We start from the raw sequence: 23,375 nt of genomic DNA on the forward strand, positions 1-23,375 counted from the left end.
TCTACAGCTGAACATTTGCAAAATGTCCTCTCGTTTTCTTTTCATACCTTCTCCTTTCTGTTCAGCTTTAGGCAAACAAAGAGCTGGTTGCACAACACCCCTCACTATTTACCTCCATTTACCTCCTCCACACACAGGCATAGTGAGAAGTAGGACATTTACTGAATGAGGCCATTTTGTTTTAAAGCAGGAACTCTGAAAGACTTTCTTTAGAAAAATCACTACCATGTCAACCATATCCAGAGGACAAAAAGAATAAAATAAACTCAGATGGCTGGAGCAGATTTGGTCAGGACCAAGACGCTGGCAACTGTACTCCTGTTTCTCACATGCCCAGTACAGCGTAAATCACCTCCTGACAGCTCCTTGCGTTTCAGATAATTGTTGGGCAGCGGCAACCCACAACAAAGCTCTGCAGTTTGTGTGTCACAACACGCCTCTCCCGGGGAATAGCAATTGTGCCCGTAGGCTCTAAGCTGGCTCCGGACACCTGCTATTTGAGATACAACAGCAAAACTGCTTCTGAAGTCCAAGAAATCCTCGCAGCAATGCTATGTGCCCAGGGACCATTTTTTCAGATTTTTATATATGAGAGCTATTGGGGTGTGCGGGCACGCGCGCTTGGCCACGCTGTGCTTCTGAACGGCAGCGGTTGCGTCTATTAAAATACAGTAGCATCAGACAGAACCAAAGGAAGCTGCTGAAGCATTGGCCTAAAAACCTGTAAACCAAACTCCATCTCCCAGAGCCCTGCCACCTTCCCTAGAGCCGGTAACGAGGAATCCACGGGAAGACCATATTTGCTTTCAATTTTGTTCTCCCAGCCTCTTTCACCCTGTCCTGTGGCAAATAGTTAAGAGGGGGAGCAGGAAAATCTCCCCAAACAATCTCAATGAATACAATGTTGCCGACTCACAATTTTATCAGGAACGTCTTTGCAATTGTGGGCTCGGTTGTTGGGGTTTTTTTGAAGTATCGGCTCCTGGAATTGGACTATTTCGTCAAAGCTTTGTTTCCTTTCTTTTTTTTTTCCTCCCCTCCCCTTTTGAAAAAAACCTTAGTCCTCATGGCTGCTAGGAAAAGGAAAGCATGACCCCAAAATAGCTAAGAGGATTTAAAAAAACAATCTGGGAGGGGAAAAAAGAGTGTTTGAGTACTGCAGCTTTCAGAGCCGGCTCATAACACCATAATCAGGCAGCGCTAATAAGCCCTGCCAGGCCAGACTTTGATCTGCGCACTGCAGCTTGAAAGTGCACAGAGCTGCTGCCTAATGAAAACTGCAAGCAGAAAGACTAAAAAAAAAAAAAAAAAAAAAATAGTTTTTTCCCGTTTGGGAAACAAACAGCTTGCATTGCTTTCTCTTTCAGTTTATGCCAACAGTTCCACTGTACGTTAGTCATTAAATAGCATTACGTGCGCGCGGCAAACAACAGTAAGGTTTTTCAGAATTTCTTGAGCAAGATTGTCACTTTGGGCGTCTTCCCCTGCAGCCTCCTGGATGACAACAGGAGCAGCAGCAAGGCCTTAAAAGGTCACTTGGGCAGAAAATTCATACAGGGTGAAGTAACAAACCAAGAGATTATTTTTTCTCTTTTCATTTACAAGAATCAGTCTGTTTAGCTTTAGTGTTGCAAACTGATTTGTTCCAGGATTTTGCATCTGCTTTCATGAGAACGTTGGGATGATTCATTTTCACAAGTTATTGCCAAAAAGAAATTTTAAAAAAAAAAACAAAACAAAACCCAACCAAAAAACACTGAGGCATAGTAAGTGCAAGGACAAAGCAGCTCTGAATGTTTAACCGTCAGTTGTCCCAACAGCCCAACCGAGGGTGAGGATCTGAATTGTGCCGTATGTGAATGGGAAATAGGAAACTTCAGACTGTAAAACGTTGCTTAATCTGGCTTCTTTCAGACCAAGGTACCTGCAAATGCCTCCAAACTGCTCAGTTTCCCTAGACAGGAAGGAGGTCTTGCCTGAAGAGGAATAAATACAAACGGAGGCAAAAATATGTTGGCTGAAATGATAGTTGCTGCCTTTATTTTCTCACCCGTGCAGATGGCAGAGCTCCTTACCAACATTTTGCACATACATCGCAACCACTTCCTCCTGTTCCTGGACCTTGCATGAGAGTTATCCGTCTGGCCCAGCAAGTCATCCCAAATTACTCAAACCTTCGTGCTCCCAAGGGCACCGGCGACCGACCACCCCAGAGGACATGCTCCTCCCCTGGTCCTCCTCGATTCCCGTAAGTATGCCTCGGGGTGGGGGGTGGGTTGCGCACAGTGGAAGCTCCTCTGATCTGATTTTGTGGGCTTTCAACCAATAATTCTGAAGCCTTGTAATGTTAGCATGCCCGGGCTGCAGGGATACATGCAAGTGCTGGGTAGTTTTCTTTATTTGCTATTTTATACCCAGCAGGGGCCTGACCTTACCCCAGAGAACTTCAAAGCCGGTTACCCGATATGTTGTTACAGCACACCCTGAAATGCATGCATTAAGGAAGATAAATGCTCAAAGGTCAAAGGGATGAAGGGTTGAAAAAGATCTCAGCTGAAATCTTAGAGCTCTCCTGCTAGAGAGCAAAGGTCAATTCTGCGGCTCACTGCAGTCTTCAGCTTTACAGTGTACCAGCCTGGCACACCTCAGTCATTGGCTTCCAGTGATTTCCTTCTTATCTCTTCTGTAGTGCAGAGAAAAAGGGAGAAAATCTTGTCCGTCACTAATATACCTCCACATTGCAGTTTGTAGCCTTTTTCTATGATTTCTTATGTAGTAATAAAACACCCAGTGTCTAGCACTTCTCATTTGGGGCTTTTTGACTCGTTTTCAAATATTAATTTACCAGGCCTTATATCTCCCTCTCTAAAAGTACATGAATAACAAATGGGAAATACTATCCGATCAGGGTTTTCTCCAGACTCAGCCACCTGAAGCCAAATTGAAGCCACTGAGATTGAGCACCTCTGAAAAGCAGACCTTTTTTATTTAAGTGCCACAATACTTTTAGAAGTGCTAAACTTACAGGCATCCGTGTTGTTTGAAAATGTCTGCTTATGTGACATGGTCTTGGCAGGACATTAGGAGAACAGAGGGGACAAAAGAGGGCAGACAACTGAAATACTGCAGTACTCAGCCGTTTGAAAAGTTAGGGGCTGTGACATACAAGTGACAGCAAGATAAGGTAGTACTTGCAGCAGAGCTAATTGCACTGAAGAGTTTGTATGAAAATGTACAAATACTGAGGAATTGTGGGTATCCTTTGCAGTAGTAAAATTTAAAAGCAGACTCCTAATTTTTGGCACATTTGTTAGGTAAGGTGAAGTTTGGGGAAGATCTGTAAATTAGCCACAGGGTAGATTTTTTGTGGCTGTTGATGAGGTACGTGTTGCTTTTCTTGGTACTTTCCTCTACTAAAAGAAATCCAGAATATGCAGGGTCTGTCCTGCGGCTGCGTGGCTGGTGTTTGCATGCTGATTCCAGGAACGGCAGTTATATGTTGGTAATATTTGCCTATAGAGTATTTTGTAACAGAAAACATCTGTACCGAAATGAATAAACCAAATCTTAATGTGACAACAGAAAACATGCTGTGACCAGCCTGTCATCATGCATTTAAGGAAGGCAAAGAAAAAAAAAAAAAGAGTGGGCTTGATTGACTAAACGTCACTGCTCTGGGGAAAAGCGTTCAGAGAAACCTATCAACTCATCCAGCAGATTCAGCCCAGCAGATTCAAAGCACAACTCACATAAAAATCTGTACAGGTTCCCCTTCCTATTGACTTAAACCATGAAGCCAAGTGTAGCGACAAGAACTGCTAAGATTCCTAAAATCATCCCTTTCTCTCTGTTTGTTACAGTGGAGAAGACATTGGGCAAGGCTATTGCAGGTCTGGAGCGCAGATACCTAACATGAGAAACCCTCATTGGGTCCACTGTTGCTGGTCAAGAAATTAACTTTGCTCCCTTTAGCAAAACTTTGAGTTTTGTCCAAAACTGGACACCCTCCAAGCTGTGTCAGAGCCGGAGCTGGAGTGCCCTGTACCCCCAGTTTCCTGCTCCCCACCTTGTGCTGTGCCTCCTGTGCTCCACAGGACATCCTGAGAGCATCTGAGGTGCCATGAAGCACCATTTAGATAATGGGAAGAGGTTATCCAGGTGCCACCCTGCACCCGTACGTGCGTAACAACATCCTCGCCATGGCATTATTTCTCTCAGAAACAGCCTTTGCTTCTGTTAATTGCAAACTGAACAGCTTTTGGCTATGAGGTGCATTTACTTCCTGTGGCTAATGTTGCTTCTGCAATAAATTGCGTCTTGTGGTAGACTGTCACCAAGGTATCTGTTCAAAAGATGCTGTAATAACGGAGTAGAATTGCCAAGCCAAGCATTTCTACGAGAACTTTTCTTAGCTAATATACGGATAAAGTTTTTAGTGTGTCATTAAATGAGAAAAAAAGTTAATTTTACCTGAAAATAAATATTTTTAAATCCTCATTTGCTTTTCTTCATAGAAACCAGTTATACAACCAGCTACCTAATGGTCAGCTGCCCCCCAAGGCATGCGGCCCAGATGAAGCATGCTGTTGTCCTTCTGACAATTTTCCATCTCCAGCTGCTGTCCCGAGACCTCTCAGTAACCCCGCAGCCAAGGGAACTCTGAGAACCAGCAATCTGCCGGAGGAGTTGCGTAAGTGGTTAGCAAATTTGCTCTGTGCAAGATTTTAAAGCGCAGCCTGACAGCTCTAGGTGGGAAAGCTCCAGGGGGGACAAGGCAGGGGGAACGACATGAAGACACAAAGACAACAAGAAAAGAAAAAACCGTGTGTCATCACATCTGTAGGGTGTGACGGTTTGTGTTTGGTGAGATGGAATTAGCCCCTTGAATCCTGTAAACATAATTGTCATTAATTGCTTGTTATTTTGTTTACAAAAAATAAATACCGTTTAGATTGCTTTCATGACTTCTTGCTAAACAGGATGTCCCTCTGAGGCAGGAGGCATTGAAGTTTACAGTAAAAGACCAATAACAAACAAAGCCCTAGGGATAAAGCTTTTCTGCCTGTCCCAAACCAGACAAATATGTCAAGTCTCGACCTCAGTTTCTCCCTGACCTGGTGAGCGGAGAGGACTTTGGGCCAGGAGCCCACTCTAAGGGCTGAGGGCAGCGCAGGCGCTGGTTGCGGTGCTTCCCCTGCCACCAGCCCCTGAAATGCTTTCACCCTTCAACTCTTACGGGAGAGTCACGTTTCAGACAACCGGCTGCTTAATGCCATGCTGGCCAGCGAGTGAGAAATACCATTGCGAAGAACCCTCCCCATCTCACCTGAGGGTTTGATTTTTCCTTTTTTCTTCATTTTGTGTAGCACCTTTCAAATCCAGAGAGCTGCATCTCTCTGGCCTGTAGGATTGAGTTATGACACTGGACACCACTCTTGGATAGGCTCCACTTTATCAGTTAGCGTGTCCTAGATACAGGAATTACTGGATAAAATTGTGCCATTTGTGATACATGCACAGCTGGATTAGATTAGCCAGCTGGTTTGCTCTGACCTGCAAATCCATGATTCTTTTGTTAGTAAGGAAATTCCTTCCATGATGGCAAGGGCAGCTGAAGACGTTGCTGTCATCAGCCATCCATCCTGCCCGGGCAGGGGGTTAATGCTGCTATAAGGTGAGGCAGTACGGCGTGCGTGAGGGCTCCTCCAGCTCTCAGTCAGATCAGCGAGGTCTGGGGGAAAGCTGGGCTGGTTGCAGCCGGTGCAGGTGACCTGAGCGCTGGGTGAGGGTCCAACCTCACGTACGCCAAAGGGCTGGGGAAGAAGCGGCTCTGGCAGCAGGGCAGGGCGAGCGGCAGAGTGGTGTCACCCTCTGCAGCTTCCACAGGGGCGCTTGCCAGCGGCAAGGCCGTAGGAGCTAAAATCTAGAGCGTTGTTTCTGGACGGGGGGCTTGATTTCAACACCAAGCCAGTGCGCTACCCCGCATCCATTTTGTAAATAATCCAAAAAGACGTAGGTGGGCAGAAACCGCAGTGCAGCGGAAAAGGAGGGCCGCGGAAGTCTCATCCTCTGAATGGTGTGTTTTAATGCACCGCGTATTCATACGGACTCTCTCTCGTAGGCAAGGTCTTTATAACCTATTCGGTGGACACAGCAGTGGAGGTTATGAAATTTGTGAACTTCCTGCTTGTAAATGGATTTCAGACTGCTGTAAGTATTCCTTCCGGAGAAAATGACTTTCAACCAGGGGAGAAAAGAGACATTTTTTTAAAAAGCAGAGGCAATGATACACTGTCCATCTAAATGTTTTTCTCTTTCTCATTGAATTTTTCAGGTTAAAGAAGATACAAATAGAATGAACTAGCCTTGGCTCTAAAAGTTGTAGCTTAAATGATTTGCCTTTTCGTTTGCTCATATTTTAACTGAATTTTATGCTTTAAAATGTGTTTTAATAATGACCCTGGAAAATTCCATTTAGTGGCACCAGATACCAGATGGGTAATAGTATGAGGTTTTGTGAGCTATTCCATTAACATTGTCTCATATTTGATCTGTAATATCAATATTAAAAAAGGTCAATTTTCATGTTCATCCCATCCCAGCTTTTTTTCTGCAATGCTATTACATCGTTGGTTCTTCAGATGTGAATACCTTTCTGCTAAAAATGATCTAAAAATCAGTGTATTTCACATAGCTTAATGAAACAGCCCATCTCATGGTTTCATTTGCTTTGTTACACTTTTAAAAGGGATTCTAAAATCACTGGCCTGAAAAGGTCCTACTGTCTAATCCCATAAGCCACCAATATTTTCATTTAACTTCTCGTGAGCTTGCTTCATCAAAACAGCCCTCTCTAAGGGAACCATCCACAGAGGCTCTAGGATTCAGTGTTCATCAAAATCTTGATTCATATTTTCTTATATCAAGTGCATATGCTGTCTGACCCCTCAACCTTCACTCTTTGGCTTCAGTTCAGGAAAGCATTTAAGCAAGTGGCTATCATTAAACTGAATGAGACTCGGTGGGGGGCTTTGCGCACGCTTATTTATTTTCACGAATCAAAGATTTTTTCCAGAGACTGCAATTATACTTCTCTCCAGCAGTTCTGTACTATGACCAATTCATAAGGAAGCTCTGGGCACCGTAGAGGAATAGAGTAGAAAGCTCATTAATACCACCTTTGCTGGACAGGCACTTCTTGGAGCCTGCTGCAGAATAATAAATATAGCAAAATGGCCCCAAAGCAGGGAAGCGAATATGCTCTCTACTTTGAAAAAGGGAAAAAGAAAGAATTGAGAGCAGAACATGACTCTTCTATCAAAACCTTGGGTAAGTTAATACTTACTCCATTGGTCACGGTCATTGATTGCCAGTTTCTGGGCTTATTGAGCATGCAGGGAAGTGAGTAGCATTGGTCATATTCAGTCCTATGAAGTCCTCCACCACTCTGCTCTCACTGAAGTCTGGGTTACTGCATCCAGTATCAGTGACCTGGCTGACTTCCCACCCCACACCCTGACAATTTAGTGCAATATGAAGCTAAAACTTGACACTCGGTGCATACCCTTGCAGCCAGAAAACAGTGGACATTTGCATCTTATACAGGCAGAGAAGATGAGCAGCCATCCACCTTTTTGAGGTGTTTACAGAGGCAAAAAAAAACAGTTTGCAAACACTGTATATCTAACGTTCACCGTCAGTGGTTGTTTCTTGCTCCGATGAGCAAGAATGCCCCGGGGGTTGGGAGCTGGCAGGGCAGGGCGGCTGGTGGAATGGAGGGCTGAGTGGGAGCTCAGAGGTTTGCCTGCAGCAGCCCCCCTCCGCCTGCACAGGGTGCCTGTCCGGCTCCACTGTGGGCTGCAGGGAAAGGGGAGAAGTTGTGCAAGCATAGGGGTGGGGGTGTGCCTGTGTGATGTTTCTTGCCTAAGGGAACTAGGCATGCACGTTAGAAACTAGGGAAAAGAGCAGGCACCTTTTCAGTGCCACCAAATGGGGAGAAAAGGCGGAGGGATGCTCACCACAGACTTTCATTCTCTTGCAGATTGATATATTTGAGGACACGGTACGAGGTATTGACATCATTAAGTGGATGGAGCGCTACCTAGGTGATGTATGTAAAGGCAATTTAACCTTGTTCATAGCAGAGGTGACCCGAGGAAAATGGTTGACTTATTCTAATAGCAACAGGAGCAGAATCAAAACGCAAGACCCTACTATGCCCTTCCCCACCACTATTGAAATGGCAGAGGCCTTGCAGAGAGGGCGTAGGCAAATGTCACTCACTTCTGCATCTTATGGTCCCAGAGCTCTCTCTTTAAGAAATGAAGTGCTAATCCTGGCATTCCTGCCAAAGTCCAATGCTGGCTGTTACATTCAGCCTGAAGCTGCCATTGGACAAGTTGTTCCTCCATCTCATTTTTAAATAGGGAGGTTTAGCTATGCTTGGTTAAAATGATACCTGTACTTCATCCCAGGCTGCATAGTGGTGGCTAATGTTGACCCTGCTTCTCACCTGTAGCATTTACATTGCTATCTAAAACACTAAAAGGTTCTGGATAAACCATCCCATATGTAAACTGGAAATTGGTATTGTTAGTCGAATGATAGATTTGTTCTCATCACTTTCTATCTATCTAAGCAGTGAAAAAGAGATTCATGTTGCTGCCAGTGCAGTCTCCCACAGCAGCAGCTTCTTCTGAGTTCAAAGGAGCAGTGAGTGCACATCTCCTTTAGGATCAAGCCAAGTGGTCCCATTATACCAGTACAACTGGACACAAACTGGCAATTCTGTCGCTCAACACATGCCGTCATGGGGTGGCTTCCTTTGATCCGTGCCTTGCTGGGTAGCCACCAGGCCTCTGACTCACTCTGGGGAGATCTCCATGGCTCAGGAACAGGATGACAAAGTGGTGGGCTCTCCCCAGCCTGAGCAAGTAAGCTCAACCATCTGAGACAGCACCACACAGGTTTCCTAAAGGTGTCCAGCAGGACACCTTAGCTCAAGTGCACTATCACACAGGCATGGTACTACTGCATGCAGAGCCAGCTTGGGCCTCTGCTGTGGCAATACAGTCATGCATTTTGGGGCTTTTGTCAGGACTAATCGGGCTTGGGACCACCATGCATAATGGAGGTACTGAAACTAGAAGCCAGGGTGAATTTGCTTTTGCCAAGAACATCACTATCACTTAAAATACAAACTGGCAGAACTCCCTCGAACTCCTGCACAGTCGGTAGGAGACCAGTATGTGCAGAGAGCCATTCCCTGCCTCCACATGAGGATTGTTCTCTGACTGCCCGCCCCAGAAATGTCTGTCTTCCTCCATTGACTGTAGAGGCAGTTTCTAACTTCAAAACCTTTACACGTGTGAGGAAGAAGGGACTGCTTGGAGACAAGCAGGGGGATGTGTGCAACCGGGCATGTCTCTGCAAACCCTCAACATCTGTAAGTGCTTACATGCATGTCAGGCACAAGCAAAAGTAATTCTGGAGTATGTTAAGTCAGTGTGAGGGATAACGGCTCCTTACCGTATTTGACCCTGTGGTGGGGCAAATTCCCTTGATATTGCACAGAAGGAAAAAGTTAATTAGGTGCCAGGCTGACTATGAGCCACAGAGTTGGAAGCCTTACACAGCCTGACGTGGCGGGGATGAAAGACAGGGCCTAGGTAAACACAAGTAGGAGGCTTTCATCTGCTGAGCCTCTTCACGGGCCCACCCTTAAGGAGGAGAGACATTTCCGAGATAGGAAGGATGGCTCCTTTGTGGAAACCTGAGCTCAGTGGGGGCCTGGGATTAAACAGGTCACAGGAAAGATCTGGGCTGCCCCGGCAAGGCGAGGAACGTTGCCTTCAGCCCACTGCAGCGAGGTGGGACAGAGTGTGTAGGTACCCCTAAACCTGCCCAGGGCATCCACAACAGCCCACCTCTCCGCACAGTCGTCTCTTTGCACACCTCACCACTAAGGAGATCAGCAAGAAAAGTTGCTCTTTCTGCTGCCAAGAGCCCTAGATGTATCCTCCACAGGCAACTGCCTTTAGTGGCTCTATGTATAAAAAGCCATAGACGGTTAAATCAATGCACTTTTACATAAGCTGTTGGAAAACATTTCGGTCTGAATTTGAAGATAAAACTTTTCTGTGTATGTACATAGACACTCTACACTGATAAAAAGTAGCTTTTTATTACAGGGATTCCAACTGTAAACTGGTAGCTGCTAATATATCTCTTGACATTTAGATTTTCTATATTATGAGATCTCGAGAAATAATGAGGAGAACGAGTGTACGAATTCTCCTGTATTTCCTGCCAGAATGAATGAGATCCTCTCGTGTTTGCCAAGAACATAAAGATCACTTAAAACACAAACTGGCAGATTTCCGATCTGCCTCTACCAAACACGCTGCGTTTCCCAATTTCATAAAAGTGCTCTTCTCCCTAACAGAAGACGGTGATGATAATCATAGCAATCAGTCCAAAATACAAACAGGATGTGGAAGGGGCTGAATCCCAGCTGGACAGGGATGAACACGGCTTACATACTAAATACATCCACAGGATGGTAAGCAAGGACATGCGTTTGCTGTTTTACAAAGACTCTGTCTCTTCTTCTCAAAAGACAAATCTGTCTCCAAATGGCAGGTTCTTTGCTTTGTTTTCCCTAATCCCCATAGTTAAACACCCCCCTTTGGAATTCATTAATCCTCCCTCTCATCAGCTCCGTATGCTCATTAACATCTGCTAAGAGGTTCAAGGAAGAAAAATCCTATTAAACATGCTCATCTTATTCCTCCATATTCTCTATTGTTCGATGTTTTCTTCCCTCCTTCACCTTCTCAAGCCCTTGTGCCCTGTCGTAGAGCCCTGAGCACAACCATATCTAACGCTGCCTGACCTTCCTCCCTATAAACCAGTCCCTATCTCTTTGGCCATCCTGTAACTGAGGTCTTTTCTCAGGCAGCAGTAAAGCTGGCTGAAAGATGGAATTGCAAAGCGAAGGCCAGAGCTGCAAGGAGGGGTGTCCTGGGGGTGCAGGGCGGCAGGGGATCAGCAGGGGTCACAGATACCCATCTCTGTGGTCTGCCACAGGACGGATGTTTAGCCCAGAAGAGCCCACAGAGCCGTGAAAATCATTCTTTTCTCCCTCAGTTCGCAGTTCGCTGCCTTTCTCACCCCCAAACCCATCCGACCCCCCAGTTTGATCCTGCAGTCAAACTTCTCAGAAACTGTCACCAACAGATGAGCTCTCAGAAGACCTTTGCTCTCCTTGTCACCCCCAGGATGCCTGTGCCTCACTGGGCAGGGACATGAGGGTCAGGCTGGGTCCCAGCTCGGGCCTGGAGCCAGGACACAGGGGCCAGCCTGGGTCCCAGCTTGGACACAGAGCTGGCCTCTGGCTGAAGTCTTTCAGCCCATTGGGGACTGAACAGAGGGGTCTTAGTCAAGTCAAGCTTCATCAGTTCTAGACGGATTTCATGGGATTGCAACTGCAGCTAAACCCACAATTATTTCACACCACAGAACTAAATGCTTAAGAAATGTTGACAGATCTTTCCTGCATCCTTTCTGTAGTAATGAAGAGTCAGATTAAGTGGCCAAACGAAACCATACCGAGTCCACCAGCAATAGATCAAATCACTTAACAGAAGAGCAGTTTAAGTAAGCAACAAATGCTTTTATGCATAGGATTCAGATGCATGTGAAGGAAAATTAATGTGTCGTTACCATAAATCTGGCAATTTTTTCTATTCTAGATGCAGATCGAGTTTATACAACAAGGAAGTATGAATTTCAGATTCATCCCTGTGCTTTTTCCAAATGCCAAAAAGGTAACATACATACATGTATATATGCTTGTCGCATGATTAAGCACATAATATTTTGATCACAGTGCACCAGATGAAATCTTAAAACCCTAACCCTCAGTTTCTTGGTTCTTAATATCCCACTAGTAATATTCCAAAGCTACATTTTACATGAAAAGTTTATAGTTTTCTGTACATACAAATAAAAAACATTTCATCTGCAATATAAATCAGCGCATAAATGTATTTCTGATGATGAATGTACAACTAAAACTCAAATTGTCTCGAGCATTGAAAGAATTTAAATGGAGAGAGACAATCTATCCAGCAAGCATGCTTTTTATATTAACCCTTTTATAATTTTGTCCAGATGTAATGCCGATGAGTGAGATGGGAGAGATTTATGACTGATGTGAAGTGAGGATCTGGAAGGGGGTGGGTTGAGAATATAAAAATAAAGAGGATAATAAATATTAAAGTACTAGGCCGTTGCCTGAACTTTAATGGGCCCATCAAAGGCAAACTATAAGGTTTTTTAGGACTTACAATTTCATCTGCACTCCTTATTGGTTTTGAAGATTCTTTTGAGAATAAGAAATAAGTAAGTAATGCAACAAATTCCCGTCTCTTCTTCCTCACTCCGAGAGAATCTCTTGGATTTTTACATGGCCAGAAAAGTTAAATGGCTTCAGTTATAGTTGAGAAATTGCATTCTCCCCCAAACGTAGAGTGGATGTATTGTATTTGAGTGCACTTTTTGTCGCTGAACGCTGTCACTTTTTGTCGCTGAACGCTGTGTGCACTGTTGGGTAGCTGTCATGTTACTCCTAGGTACAGCTGCGTTTTGGAAAAGTAGGGAAAGATTGTTTTTATTTCTTTGGGTTTCCAAATTTTGGAACATGAGTCAAAAAGTAAACAACGTTATCAACGACTGTAGGGTTGGGAAGTCCCACTGCACTTCTGGATTTTAGCGTAACAAAGTTCTTTATTTAGGCACCGATTTAATGTAAGCCCAGAAATTTGAAAATATGTCCCTGGGTTTGTAAAATACGTGAGGTCCTTTGGAATGCACGGTACCTCTGGTATTTCATGTCATTCAGCTCCCTTCCTGAACGATCTCAGTCTGGTGCTTGCCAGACTGGTGGGAATTGGGCAGACCAGAGGCAGGGAACCGGTCAGCATTTTCAGTCAGTCTTTGCAGCTTGATCTGGGGGGAAAAGGGCAGGACTGCTCCTAACCTTGGGGGCTCCTTGAGTGTCTGCCACGCGAACAGACCATGCAGCCTGCAGCCCCTTGGCACCGTAGGGTTGCAGAGAGCAGTGGCCCAGCAGGCACTGTAGCTGCCTTTGGGCTTTCAAGCAGACACAAGAATAATACACTTACGTTAATTTTGGCTGAATTTCATGTATCAGAAGACTATTTAGCATATAGCAGGGGTTCTCTCAGACAGTGATCGATAAGGAATTTCCAGGGCTGGTTTATTCAGCTGCTCCTATCAAAGCATCAGGCTCCAGGCAGCCTTCCTGCCCATCCTCTGTAGTCTGCATCACCCCTCGGTTTTTCGAGAGGTGCCTTTCTCATCTAAATTATGCGGATCAGCACTTTCTATTCCCATTAAGCTTTGCTCTCTTTCTCCACACATTTCTTTGGTACATCATCTACCTTCATCTAACTAGTTAATGATAATATAACTGAGGACATCACGGGTGGAAGGAGAGCACCAGAGCCTGAACAAGTTGCAGTAATAAAGTCTGTGGGCAGTCAGATGAAGTGAGATACCTGAAAAATGCCACATATATGTACAATTGGATGATGTTGGAGGGCAAATAACTTTCATTTTGTCTTTTTTATACTGTCCTTTACATGTTCAAGAACTACTGTAGCTGGCAGTGGAAAAGAGCAGGAAAGCAAGGTCTGGAAGGTTTCATCTGGGGACATGGCTATTAGATGAGTTAATCTCATACGAAGCACATCATAAAGCACTGCTGGTATGCGATAGTCAACCTCCAACAGGAAGGGATCTATGTGATCTGAAGAGCGTTCATTAGGAAATTGAATAATGAGGGGAAAAAGCACAACACACAGTTAAGGTGGAACTGGCATTTCCGGCTTCCTGTCGTACACTGCTAAAGGAAACCTGGGTCTTGCTGGTTGAAGGCTTGCATCCAGACAATCCACAGAAATGTGTCCTCCTGGTCTGGTCACCCGATGACCAAAGCATTAAGCCATGTTTGCCCCACGCTGGAGGCTCCCTCTGGCAGAGCGGAGGCAGCCGGTGGGGTGAGGCGAGCAGAGCCGGCGCCAAGGAAGCCAGGAGAGCTCAAACCACGCTCCACCGACACAGCCCTGAACACCCAGCCCTGCCCTCTGCCCTCTTCCTACCAGTTTGATCCTCAGAGTTATCAAATACTCTATGACACAGAGAGAATTTCCTCTCAGCTTACAGATACACAGACAAATAAAAAAAAAAATATTAAAGGGTGGTAACCATTGTCCCATTAGTCCCACCCGCAATGACAGCCAGTGTTGCACGGCAAGGAAAAGCCCCCTTCTGACTTTCTCTGCTCTCCTTCCGGATCAAAATAGCAGCTGGAGTTACCCCTTTACCCCTGCACACCTCCCTCAAGTTAAAGTTATTGCCAGAGTTGATTAGCGTGCAGGTGCTTTTTGCACTGAGTTCATTACAGAGGATATTAAACGAAATTGGCCGCAGGAGCAGTTCTGGAAGAAAGGCGCAGAGCCTGTCTCTGGACGTATAGTCCTTCTCTCATTATATCCCCACTTGCTGGTTTCTTACCTGCTATACATTTTGCACACTAATTTCCATCTTTTCGAGCTTAACTAATGATTTCCCATGTGGACCTATATCGAGTGCTTTACCGAAGTCCCAATCAACTACATCCAAAAAGTGTAGTTTCTTATCAAAGACAGAGAGAGGGCTCATTTGGTAAACCTTGCTGTATTTCATTGCATTTCCTTCTATAGCTCTTAACACGATTTATTAAAGAAACAAATTTTACATAATAAGGGTGTGCACACAAACACAGGTATCTTTCTTTTTCCCAGTAACACTTGAATCTCTTGGCCAATCTCAAACAGCTTTGCCAATCTCAAACAGATTTGCCAATCTCAAACAGCTTTGTCAAAGGAGTAAAGTTCACAAAGATTAAAACCCATTCCTATGCAAAAACAGACTTGCAGGTTGAGGCAAGAAATCTTATTCGTGCTTCTACCAAAGGGAACACTGCAGGACCTTACCATTGTTGGGCAGTGAGGTGTCCACCTGGAGGAGCAACATTTTAAAACCTCCACTTTGGGGAGTCCCTTGACCGAAGTCTATACTTTCTCAGCCACTGGAGAAAGAGGAAGGCCAGGCTTGATAGATACCTCTGCCACTCACCAGGCTGCTTGTTCAGAAGCCTCGGTGAGGTCTGTAGGTGCCTGTGTGACTTACCTCCTTCTCATACCTAAATCCTATAGATCTAACAAAGCCATTGCATCAATTAACACAAACCGCTCCCTGAGCAGTGGAAACGATGCAGCCTCGTTCCTACAGCTGTACAGGCCAAGGAAAAGAGAGCCAATTTGAGAAGCGTGAGGCTTGGGAGTGAAAGATTTGGACTGCAGCTAGGCTGTTTGCTGGCAGGCAGGACATGTGCTGCCCATGCCAGGGCATCCCCTGGCGAGGCACCAGAGACGTGGTGCATGCCAGCAGCTTTTCGCTCTGTCCTCTTGGAGCTCGCTCCACTGACAGGGACTGCGCTGCTCCCAACAGGGGCCACTTTGAGAAAACACTACCCTGCTAAATAAGAGGTCCGGGGAGCAAGTGCTGGATGTCTTGACTGCTCATGTTGCTTACCTGCTGTCTCACTTTGGGTGTGTTCTGTTGTCTTCAACAACAGCTCTCCAAAAAGAAATCTCCATGTCCACAGCGGATGTGAGCTGGTTTTGCTCAAGGATCAGCCTTTGACCCTCTTTTAATTAGTGGTATAATAGCCCCTACAAATCCAGGCTGTCCATATGGAAACCTTCCAAGACTGTGGAGACATGGGAACATGAGGTCTGAGCAGGCCTCTCTCCATCAACCCGCTGTCACTGTTCAGGGCCATGGTGGTCCCAGCTTCATTATGTTAATGAGCATTAGCCAACCCCTCTGGAAGGCTGCATCTTTCCCAGGATGTAGGGAGTGGTGGAGGTTTGACCCTGCTAATCTAGAGATGCATTAACCTCTCCTCTAGCCCAGCATTGGCCTCAACCTCCTTCTCAGGAGGTGGCCAGAGGACACCATGCTTGGTGAAGGAAGGTGCAAGGGGAGGGGGCTACCAGGGTGAGAAACGCTCCTCTGGAGTCCTGCTCTTTCCCTACTGAGTCTGATCTCGAGGTTGAACATGTTGTGTGGATCCTTCAGCAGCTACTAAGGTGGCAGCCTTTCCCTGGTAGGGGCACTGAGATGTCTTCCTTCTCTCCTCAATGTTTATTTTCACAAGGCTTTGGATGCCTGTCATTGAGATCAGACTCCCTTTGAAATGTGGTGAAATTAGCCAACGTGATGGCAGAAAAGAAAGAGAGACAGGCAAGCTGTGAGATCACACAAAGTTCATTTATTTAGGAACCCAAATACAATTCTGAAGCCAAATTAAAATTTCTTGTTGTTACGGGAAGTGCCTAGAACAGACAAAATGAAATCTTGCTTGGCAGGGTCTGATGGAATCTGCATGGTTCTGGTACAGATTCAGAAGGATTTATGTGATTTCGCGCTTTTTTTCTTGTTTTTTCAGGAACACGTGCCTACCTGGCTTCAGAACACTCACATCTATAACTGGCCGAAGAATAAGAAGAACATCCTTTTGCGGTTACTGAGGGAGGAGGAATACGTTGCTCCTCCAATAGGACCTTTACCAACACTCCAGGTTGTGCCGTTATGAACGTTATTACTTAAAGTGCACGACAAGCAGTTGTTAAAGGGTTGTTCTTGGCAGGGAGCCAACGGTCTTCCAGATGGCTCTTTTTGATGACAGAAGACACTCTTTCTGCTAAGGGAATTAGTTGTCTTGGGTAACTCAGGCTCGGCTTGTTCTCTACCATGTTAAACATCTATTTCTGAAGCTGATGGGGCAGAACTCTTTTCTCTAGGTTTTTTAATAAGCTGCAAATGGAAAGAATGCCCAGTTTTATTTTAACATCTGTTTTGAACATATTCCTTTATTAGTCGATATAGCAAACAAATACCAGAAATAATGTCGCAATAAGGGTAAAATAAAAACTACATCCTCCTTTTTGCTCAGGGTTTCTTTAAAGACATTCCTGCCTTGTATAGCATTATCGAACAGTGAATTTGTATATACACTATTAAATATATCTGCCTTTTGTAAGGCTACCTTATATACTGCGTCAGCTTTTATTACTGCTGGGAACAACAGAGGAATGGTAACTGTTGGGTAACGCAAGTTTTCCTTAGCCTGTCTTGCATAAAGACACTGTCTTCAATTAGAGGACTCAAATCTGAAATCTCTGGAGTTCCATTTCCTTACAGCTCAGCCCCTGACACCTTCAGTGCATTGCAGCAACAGTCCACAAAAGGAGAACTAAATGCGTGACTATGTGTGTGCTGTCGGTGCCATGGAACGCTGCAGTATTTTTTATAGCAGGCCTTTAGCTTCATTACTGCTCTTCAGCCCTTATTTAAAACACAGCATGTCAAAGGACAGCCGGCATTTGGAAAGCCAGCGACTGTTAAGAGAAACAACATTGACTCCTACAACTTGTATGCAGTATGGAACGATAAAATAATCAAAGATGCTGGAGAGCCACGGGGTGCTGGCAACCAGGAAGGCTCAAAAACATCACATCTGCTAAAGTTTGAACTTTTTTTTTTTTTTACAGAGCACATAAGTACAACTTTGGTGAGGGTTCTTTTTTTAAAACTGCTTTAACTTTACCGGCGTAACAGTGGACCCTGTTGGCTTAAAACTCCGTGGCCCTTATTCTTTAGAGTAGTTGTACAAGGACGCCCTGCTCTGACACAGGACCTGCTCAGTGCAGGCTCTTTCCAAGGTTCTCCTTAGCTTTATTATTTGCTATGGAATGACCCAAACACAGTTTTACAAAAAAGTACATGTGTTTGGTAGTCCGAAAAGCAAATTAGCCCAGAACTTGACACTCCTGTTACATTACAGAAATTATTTAATTAGCTTTCCATGAAGGTGGTGCCAGTGTGGTGTGTTGATACAGGACATGCTTTGTGGTGCTCAGGAGCCACAACTGAAGAACCGCATTACAGCTCTACTCGGATTTTCCTTAAGCAAGCTTTGGCATAAAGAGCTGCAGCCCTTTAAGAGCACTAGGAGAAGGGTGTATAACTCAACTCTTATAATTTTGATTGTGGTATTTGCTGTGCTTCTTACAACTCAAATTTCTAAAGGGAAGCTCAACAGCCGAAATAGGCTAGTACCTGCCATGCCGGCAGCTTCCTGATGAGGCGCAACAGAATTGCCTTAGGTAGTAGCACTTCTTGTTACCCACTTGCATGTGGGGATGGGGGGGTCCATTTTCCATGTGATAAAATGAAAAAACTAAGCTTCCAATTAAGAAAATAACTTTCTAGTATATGGTGACAAGCCTAAAATCATGACAGAAATCCTTCTTAAAAGGTCAAAGTGAAGACAAAAGGAGTGGGATACCTAAACATCGACGTTTAGGGTCACGTGGAGTGCCCTACACTATTGAGCTCAGCCTCCAGGTTGAACAAGTCTCCTGAAATGCTACGGCATATCTGCCAACTCAATATGAATGTCTCTGGTATTTGAAGATATCTGAAGTGTTTTAACACTGTGAACTAGTCTGTCTCAAATGGCTTCTCAGCCCCTTAACCAATTTCTACCACATTTAATAGGTAGAAGCTCAAAGATATTCAGTGCCTATGAGTTTCATGGAAATAATTCCCTGAGCAAAGAGCTAGCCCCAAACCCACGTGCTGCAGGGGGAGAGGCAGAGGGGCTTCAGGCCTGCGGAGGTCTCTTCCCAGAGGTGTGCAGCTGGCCAGCCAGCACTCACAGGAGTCACAGCCGGCCACCCGGCCCCCGGACAGGGCTGGCCTGGGTAAGGCTGGAGGAGGGAAATCTGTAGGGAATGAGGCTGTGTCAGTTTTGCTGCTTGCAAAGCAGCATATTAGGGAGCGCAGTTAAGCATTCAAAATGATTAGCAAGGCTGGGTAGTAAATTCCTTTCATCATTTTGGCTGTCATCCTAAAATATGTGCTCTAGATTTACCACAGATTTGCTTGGTTTGGGCCAGGGAATTTCATTAAGTAACTCCTGCATCATGTGCTACACAAGGTTGCATTAAATGGTCCAGTGATCATTTCTATTCTTCTGTTTCAATGATCCTTTTCTGAAAAATAATGCTGGCAGTGTGAGGAAGAAAAACTAAGCATTGGTGTTTAGAAAGTACAAAGAGCCCAATCTATTTAACTGCTGGGGCATTATTTTTTTTTAATTGAATAACAATTCCCAGGATTCATTGATCTTTACATTAGTTAGAGCATCCTACAAGGACAGAAACCATGATGGGGAGAGTGTGAGTAATGAGCTAGCAGCCTAGTGAATCATTTCCCCTAAAGCTTTGTATTTGTAGAGAGACAGATGGTGGGAGCTGTGAAGAGGGAGAGGGAGGAGAAAAGCCGTTTTTCGCAAACAACAAAAGTAGGGATAGAGGACAGTGAGAAACAAAATAATCAGCAGGTAAGGCAGAAGAGGCTGAAAATGCACAGGCTGTTTCAAAACTAACACGTTAATGTTAAAATAGATGAGAGTTATGGGAAAATATAGAAAGGAAATTACAGAAAATGAGAGTTTTGTGGCTGAGAGGGGAAAAATTTACCAAGAACAGCCCAAAAACCTATTTGTAGATGAACTCTTAAGTCAGTTATTAACTTTATGTGTACATAATGGGGAAGTAGCTGAAAGCAGGCAAGTCTCCCTCCCGCGGGCTGGCAGTGCTGCCCAGCTGGAGCTGCTGAGCTGCAGGTACCCACCGAGGCAAAAGGCATCACTTGAACGGCGACAGTAGTGCTGGGGGCTTCTCCTGCAGCACCTCTACATTTGCAAAGGCTGTGCGGGAGAGGAAATACACTGTCCCTAACGTGGAAAATAAGAAGCAAAGCGAGAGAGTTCCATACTTGACACTGGGATGAGTGCAGCGTTAAGATAGAGACAGAGATCATTGAAAACCAGCCTGCTTTTCAGGCTTACAGAAATTCAGATCACATTAAAGCACGTAAAGATTTTTTAATGCAAGACACCTGTGTGACAAAAATATGGCCGTAATGTTTTTATCCCACAGTTAATCTAGCTCGGCCTCTCCAGCAAGGGAAGTGTATGGCGGTTCTGGTACAAAGTTAATTCAATAAAGCTTTGCATGCAAGACATGAAATGCTGCCCTAAGAGCTCATTTTCTCCTGGTAGGCTCTTAACTGCCATCATTTGGTACCATTTAACAAAATAAAGCAGCAGACGTCCCTGCAGCCTCTCTGGGACCAGCAGCAAGGCAGATAACGAAGCTAGCTCATTAGAGCAGCCCCACTGAAGGGCGCCTTGCTGGGAGCGTGCCCTTCCCTCGTCTCCAGCTGGCGACCGGGCTGCAGGTACCGGAGACCCGGGCATCTTAATAACAGCATCGGTCCAGGCAGCAAACTTGGGAGTGTGGTCAGGGGAGCTCCGCAATGAAATGTACTAACGGAGGAAAAGGAGCAATTGCCACCATTTATTATGCTTCTGGGTTGTCAGGTTAGAGGCGCTGGTGAAGCTGAAGGGATACCTGGCCTTAAAAGGGAAGGGAGCAGGAGAAAGGGGAGCTACGCGGCCTTGCAGTGCGAAAGGTCTACCATGGTAACAAAGGAAAACACCTCCAGAAAGTTTCCTCACCCTCAGCGTGCAGAACAGGTACACGTTATCTTCCAAAGCAAACATCTCTCTTGTTACGCTTTGGCTTTAATTTAACAGGTTCCTCCATGCGCACACCTGCAGGAGTCTGCCACTGTTTAATGTGTGTTTCAGAAACAGATCCTGCCTGGAAGGTCATGGCTTTCAGCAGTCTCCCCCTCCACCACCCTTTATCATGACATTCTGCAGGAACACACTCCCTTAATACCAGGTTTGCAGTGCGGATGGGCTGGCGCTGCTCCTTCTCCCCAGTCCCCAACAGAGGCCTTTTGAAGTTCAAGGCTGGCACACAGCACATCTGTACTGTTAGAAATCTCCACTGTGACATTTCTGCTTGAGCTGTGCCAGTAGCTGCTCAGGCGGGTCCCCACAGCCAGCACGAACTGCACTGGCGCACGGACATCTCACAAAAGCCCTCTCCGAGACGCTAGGCCTTCAGACACCCACCTTTCCCACCTTGTCTAATGCTATTATGATTAGTGGAGGAAGAAGGGAATCTATATTTGTGCGGTATTTTCATTAAAACAGTTATTGCTAACAATGAGAGGCATTCTCTGGTCTGTGGGAGAAGCGCGTCTGGAGTGAGCAGAGGTGTCCATCGCATGTCTGCTCTGAGCCACGGCCGCAGACGGGCGCTGGGTGCTGCCACCCGCGCAGGCAAAGCCAAACCAGGCCCCGAGATGCCACCCCGCAGGATGCCAGCAGAGTGGCAGCCTCTCCAATGCCGGCTCCAAATTAAGCCAGGAGGAAGCTTGGAGAGCTCGGCCCCGCTCCTGCCTTCCCAGGCGCAGAGCCCTGCCTCAGCCTGACCGCGGAGCCATGCTCAGACCACCAGCTGTGTGTCCCTGTCTGCGGCCAAGATCACTTGTAAACAAACAAAAAAACATTTAAAACCAAGTATCCCAGCCTGACCAGGTCTGCCAGCAAGGCTACATTTCAAGGGCTCGCTGGTGTAGACGGGACCAGACAAATATAAATGCACGTATCCTCCATCACGGCTCTGGGCACTGCACGCCGTTGTGCAGATCCGTGCGAACTGGAAGAAATGCCACCAAGAGCAAAGGGAGGTGTTTCGTTTTGTTTTTTTTTAAATACCAGTTCTTCACTGAAAGGTATCGGGGATTTCTCCCTTTTCCAGAGGGGAAGAGGGCAAGTGCCTACCTGCCCACCGAACCCTCGGGTCTGGGGAGCTTCGCAGCAACTTCTGCATCCCCCAAGCCCGTGAGGCTAATGGACAGATCCAGGGAATTTCAGGCAAAATATGGATGCACCCAGTGGGTGTAAATCCCTGCAGGACTGGCTGTTGTGGAAGGGGGGAAGGGGTGGCCCAAATCCTGTCAGGGAGTAGGCGATTTCCCAGCACCTAATTTGCAGGTTGGGCAGATGAAGTCCTCTCTGTTGTATCACACCAGTCTTCTAAGGGAGGGGAAATGCATGCTGTGGGAAAGCCCCAGAGAATCACAAAAGTGTAGGTTTTCTGGGGTTGCAGAAAAAGGTGCTGTGATGGCAGACACTGGACAAAAAACAATGATTAAAACAGTTAATAATTAAAAGTGATTTTAAAAAGTCATGACCAGCACCACCTGCTCATCCTGGCTGCATTTCATTCTTTGGATTTTCCACTTTTTTTTCTAAAGGAGTGTAGTCTGGAAATACTATCTTGGATGCTTTCTTCAAAGCTACCTTCCTTTACTTGGGCTGACAGTCCTTACAGCATGTCTATTCTGTTTTTCATCTGTTACCTCCAGTGAAAATCTGCTAAATGTGATGCTTTGTGACTGGCACGTTCAGCATTGCAACGCTCTCTTGCTCGGGATTTCCAGCAAGCAGCAGGTGCTGCAGTCCGCTGTTAAAAAGCCTGCAGGCTTCAAAGGCAGCAATTTAGCGAGAAAGTCTTCTAAACAGATAACACTACTGGGGATTGAGTTGAACAGCCCAGGAGCAGCGAGTGCATTAAAGAGTCTTTCATCCTTAGGCTGGGAGAGAGAATTGAGCCCGGTTTGGCACTGACTATGCCCAGTCAGGTTAGTATCTGGTAGAATCGCTTCAGGTCTCAGTGGGTGTTTTGGGCATCTCACTTGCCTGTGCGAACGCACGCAGCCAGATGCATGCGACACCCGTCACGGTCTTCCTCCCAGGTCTTCCCTCCAAGGAGGTCGTGCAGAGACACTGAGATCCAGCCTTGGCCCCCTTACAGGCACTTGTGGTTCCTGAATGACAACGTAACAGCACGCAGCGGACAACTGACCGTTTCTCCTTACAGCAAACTAAAGGTGACCCTACCAACAATGACTCCAGGCGCTCGGTACTGGCTTTCCCTGGGTCCATGGGAGTGGGTCAGGCACTGAAAAATCATTTGGAAAACACAGTTTTATTCTCCACTTTACTACTGCATTGCTGCAGACAGCAGAAAGTTACCAACTCTCTCTGCTCCAGTCTCCTTACCTAAGAAGCTGAGACAATAGTAAACTGGCCACTTAGATAAAGTTATTGGAAACTGACTGATTAAAGCACTACATGCACACAAACAATATTTATTTTTATGGGCCCATTCTCCTCTCAGCCTTATGAGAGAGACACTTTTTTCTTGAAGCACTGGCCATGCAGAAGCTGAAACAGCAGAAAGCCAGCA

The 23,375-nt window shown here is 45.7% G+C and overlaps 1 protein-coding gene across 3 annotated transcripts in view; it reads left to right on the forward strand.

Annotated features, from left to right (window-relative positions):
* The window catches only part of TRAF3IP2 (TRAF3 interacting protein 2), a 28,179-nt gene extending 10,993 nt beyond the window's left edge, over window positions 1-17,186 (forward strand). Inside the window, exons 4-10 of one of the 3 annotated variants that reach the window (XM_082480811.1) lie at window positions 2,059-2,248; window positions 4,515-4,690; window positions 6,122-6,210; window positions 8,042-8,110; window positions 10,445-10,561; window positions 11,754-11,828; window positions 16,583-17,186. In XM_082480811.1, coding sequence (XP_082336937.1) covers window positions 2,059-2,248; window positions 4,515-4,690; window positions 6,122-6,210; window positions 8,042-8,110; window positions 10,445-10,561; window positions 11,754-11,828; window positions 16,583-16,729 — 863 coding nt within the window. In that variant the 3' untranslated portion in view covers window positions 16,730-17,186. Of the gene's footprint in view, window positions 1-2,058; window positions 2,249-4,514; window positions 4,691-6,121; window positions 6,211-7,309; window positions 7,330-8,041; window positions 8,111-8,919; window positions 8,934-10,444; window positions 10,562-11,753; window positions 11,829-16,582 lie in introns of those variants that run through there. The other 2 variants (XM_082480812.1, XM_082480813.1) reach the window with 2 other exon arrangements.
* Window positions 17,187-23,375: the final 6,189 nt, after the last annotated feature.

This window comes from Vanellus vanellus (assembly GCF_965231255.1).
Source record: "Vanellus vanellus genome assembly, chromosome: 3".
In the NCBI taxonomy this organism is placed as follows: Eukaryota; Metazoa; Chordata; class Aves; order Charadriiformes; family Charadriidae; genus Vanellus; species Vanellus vanellus.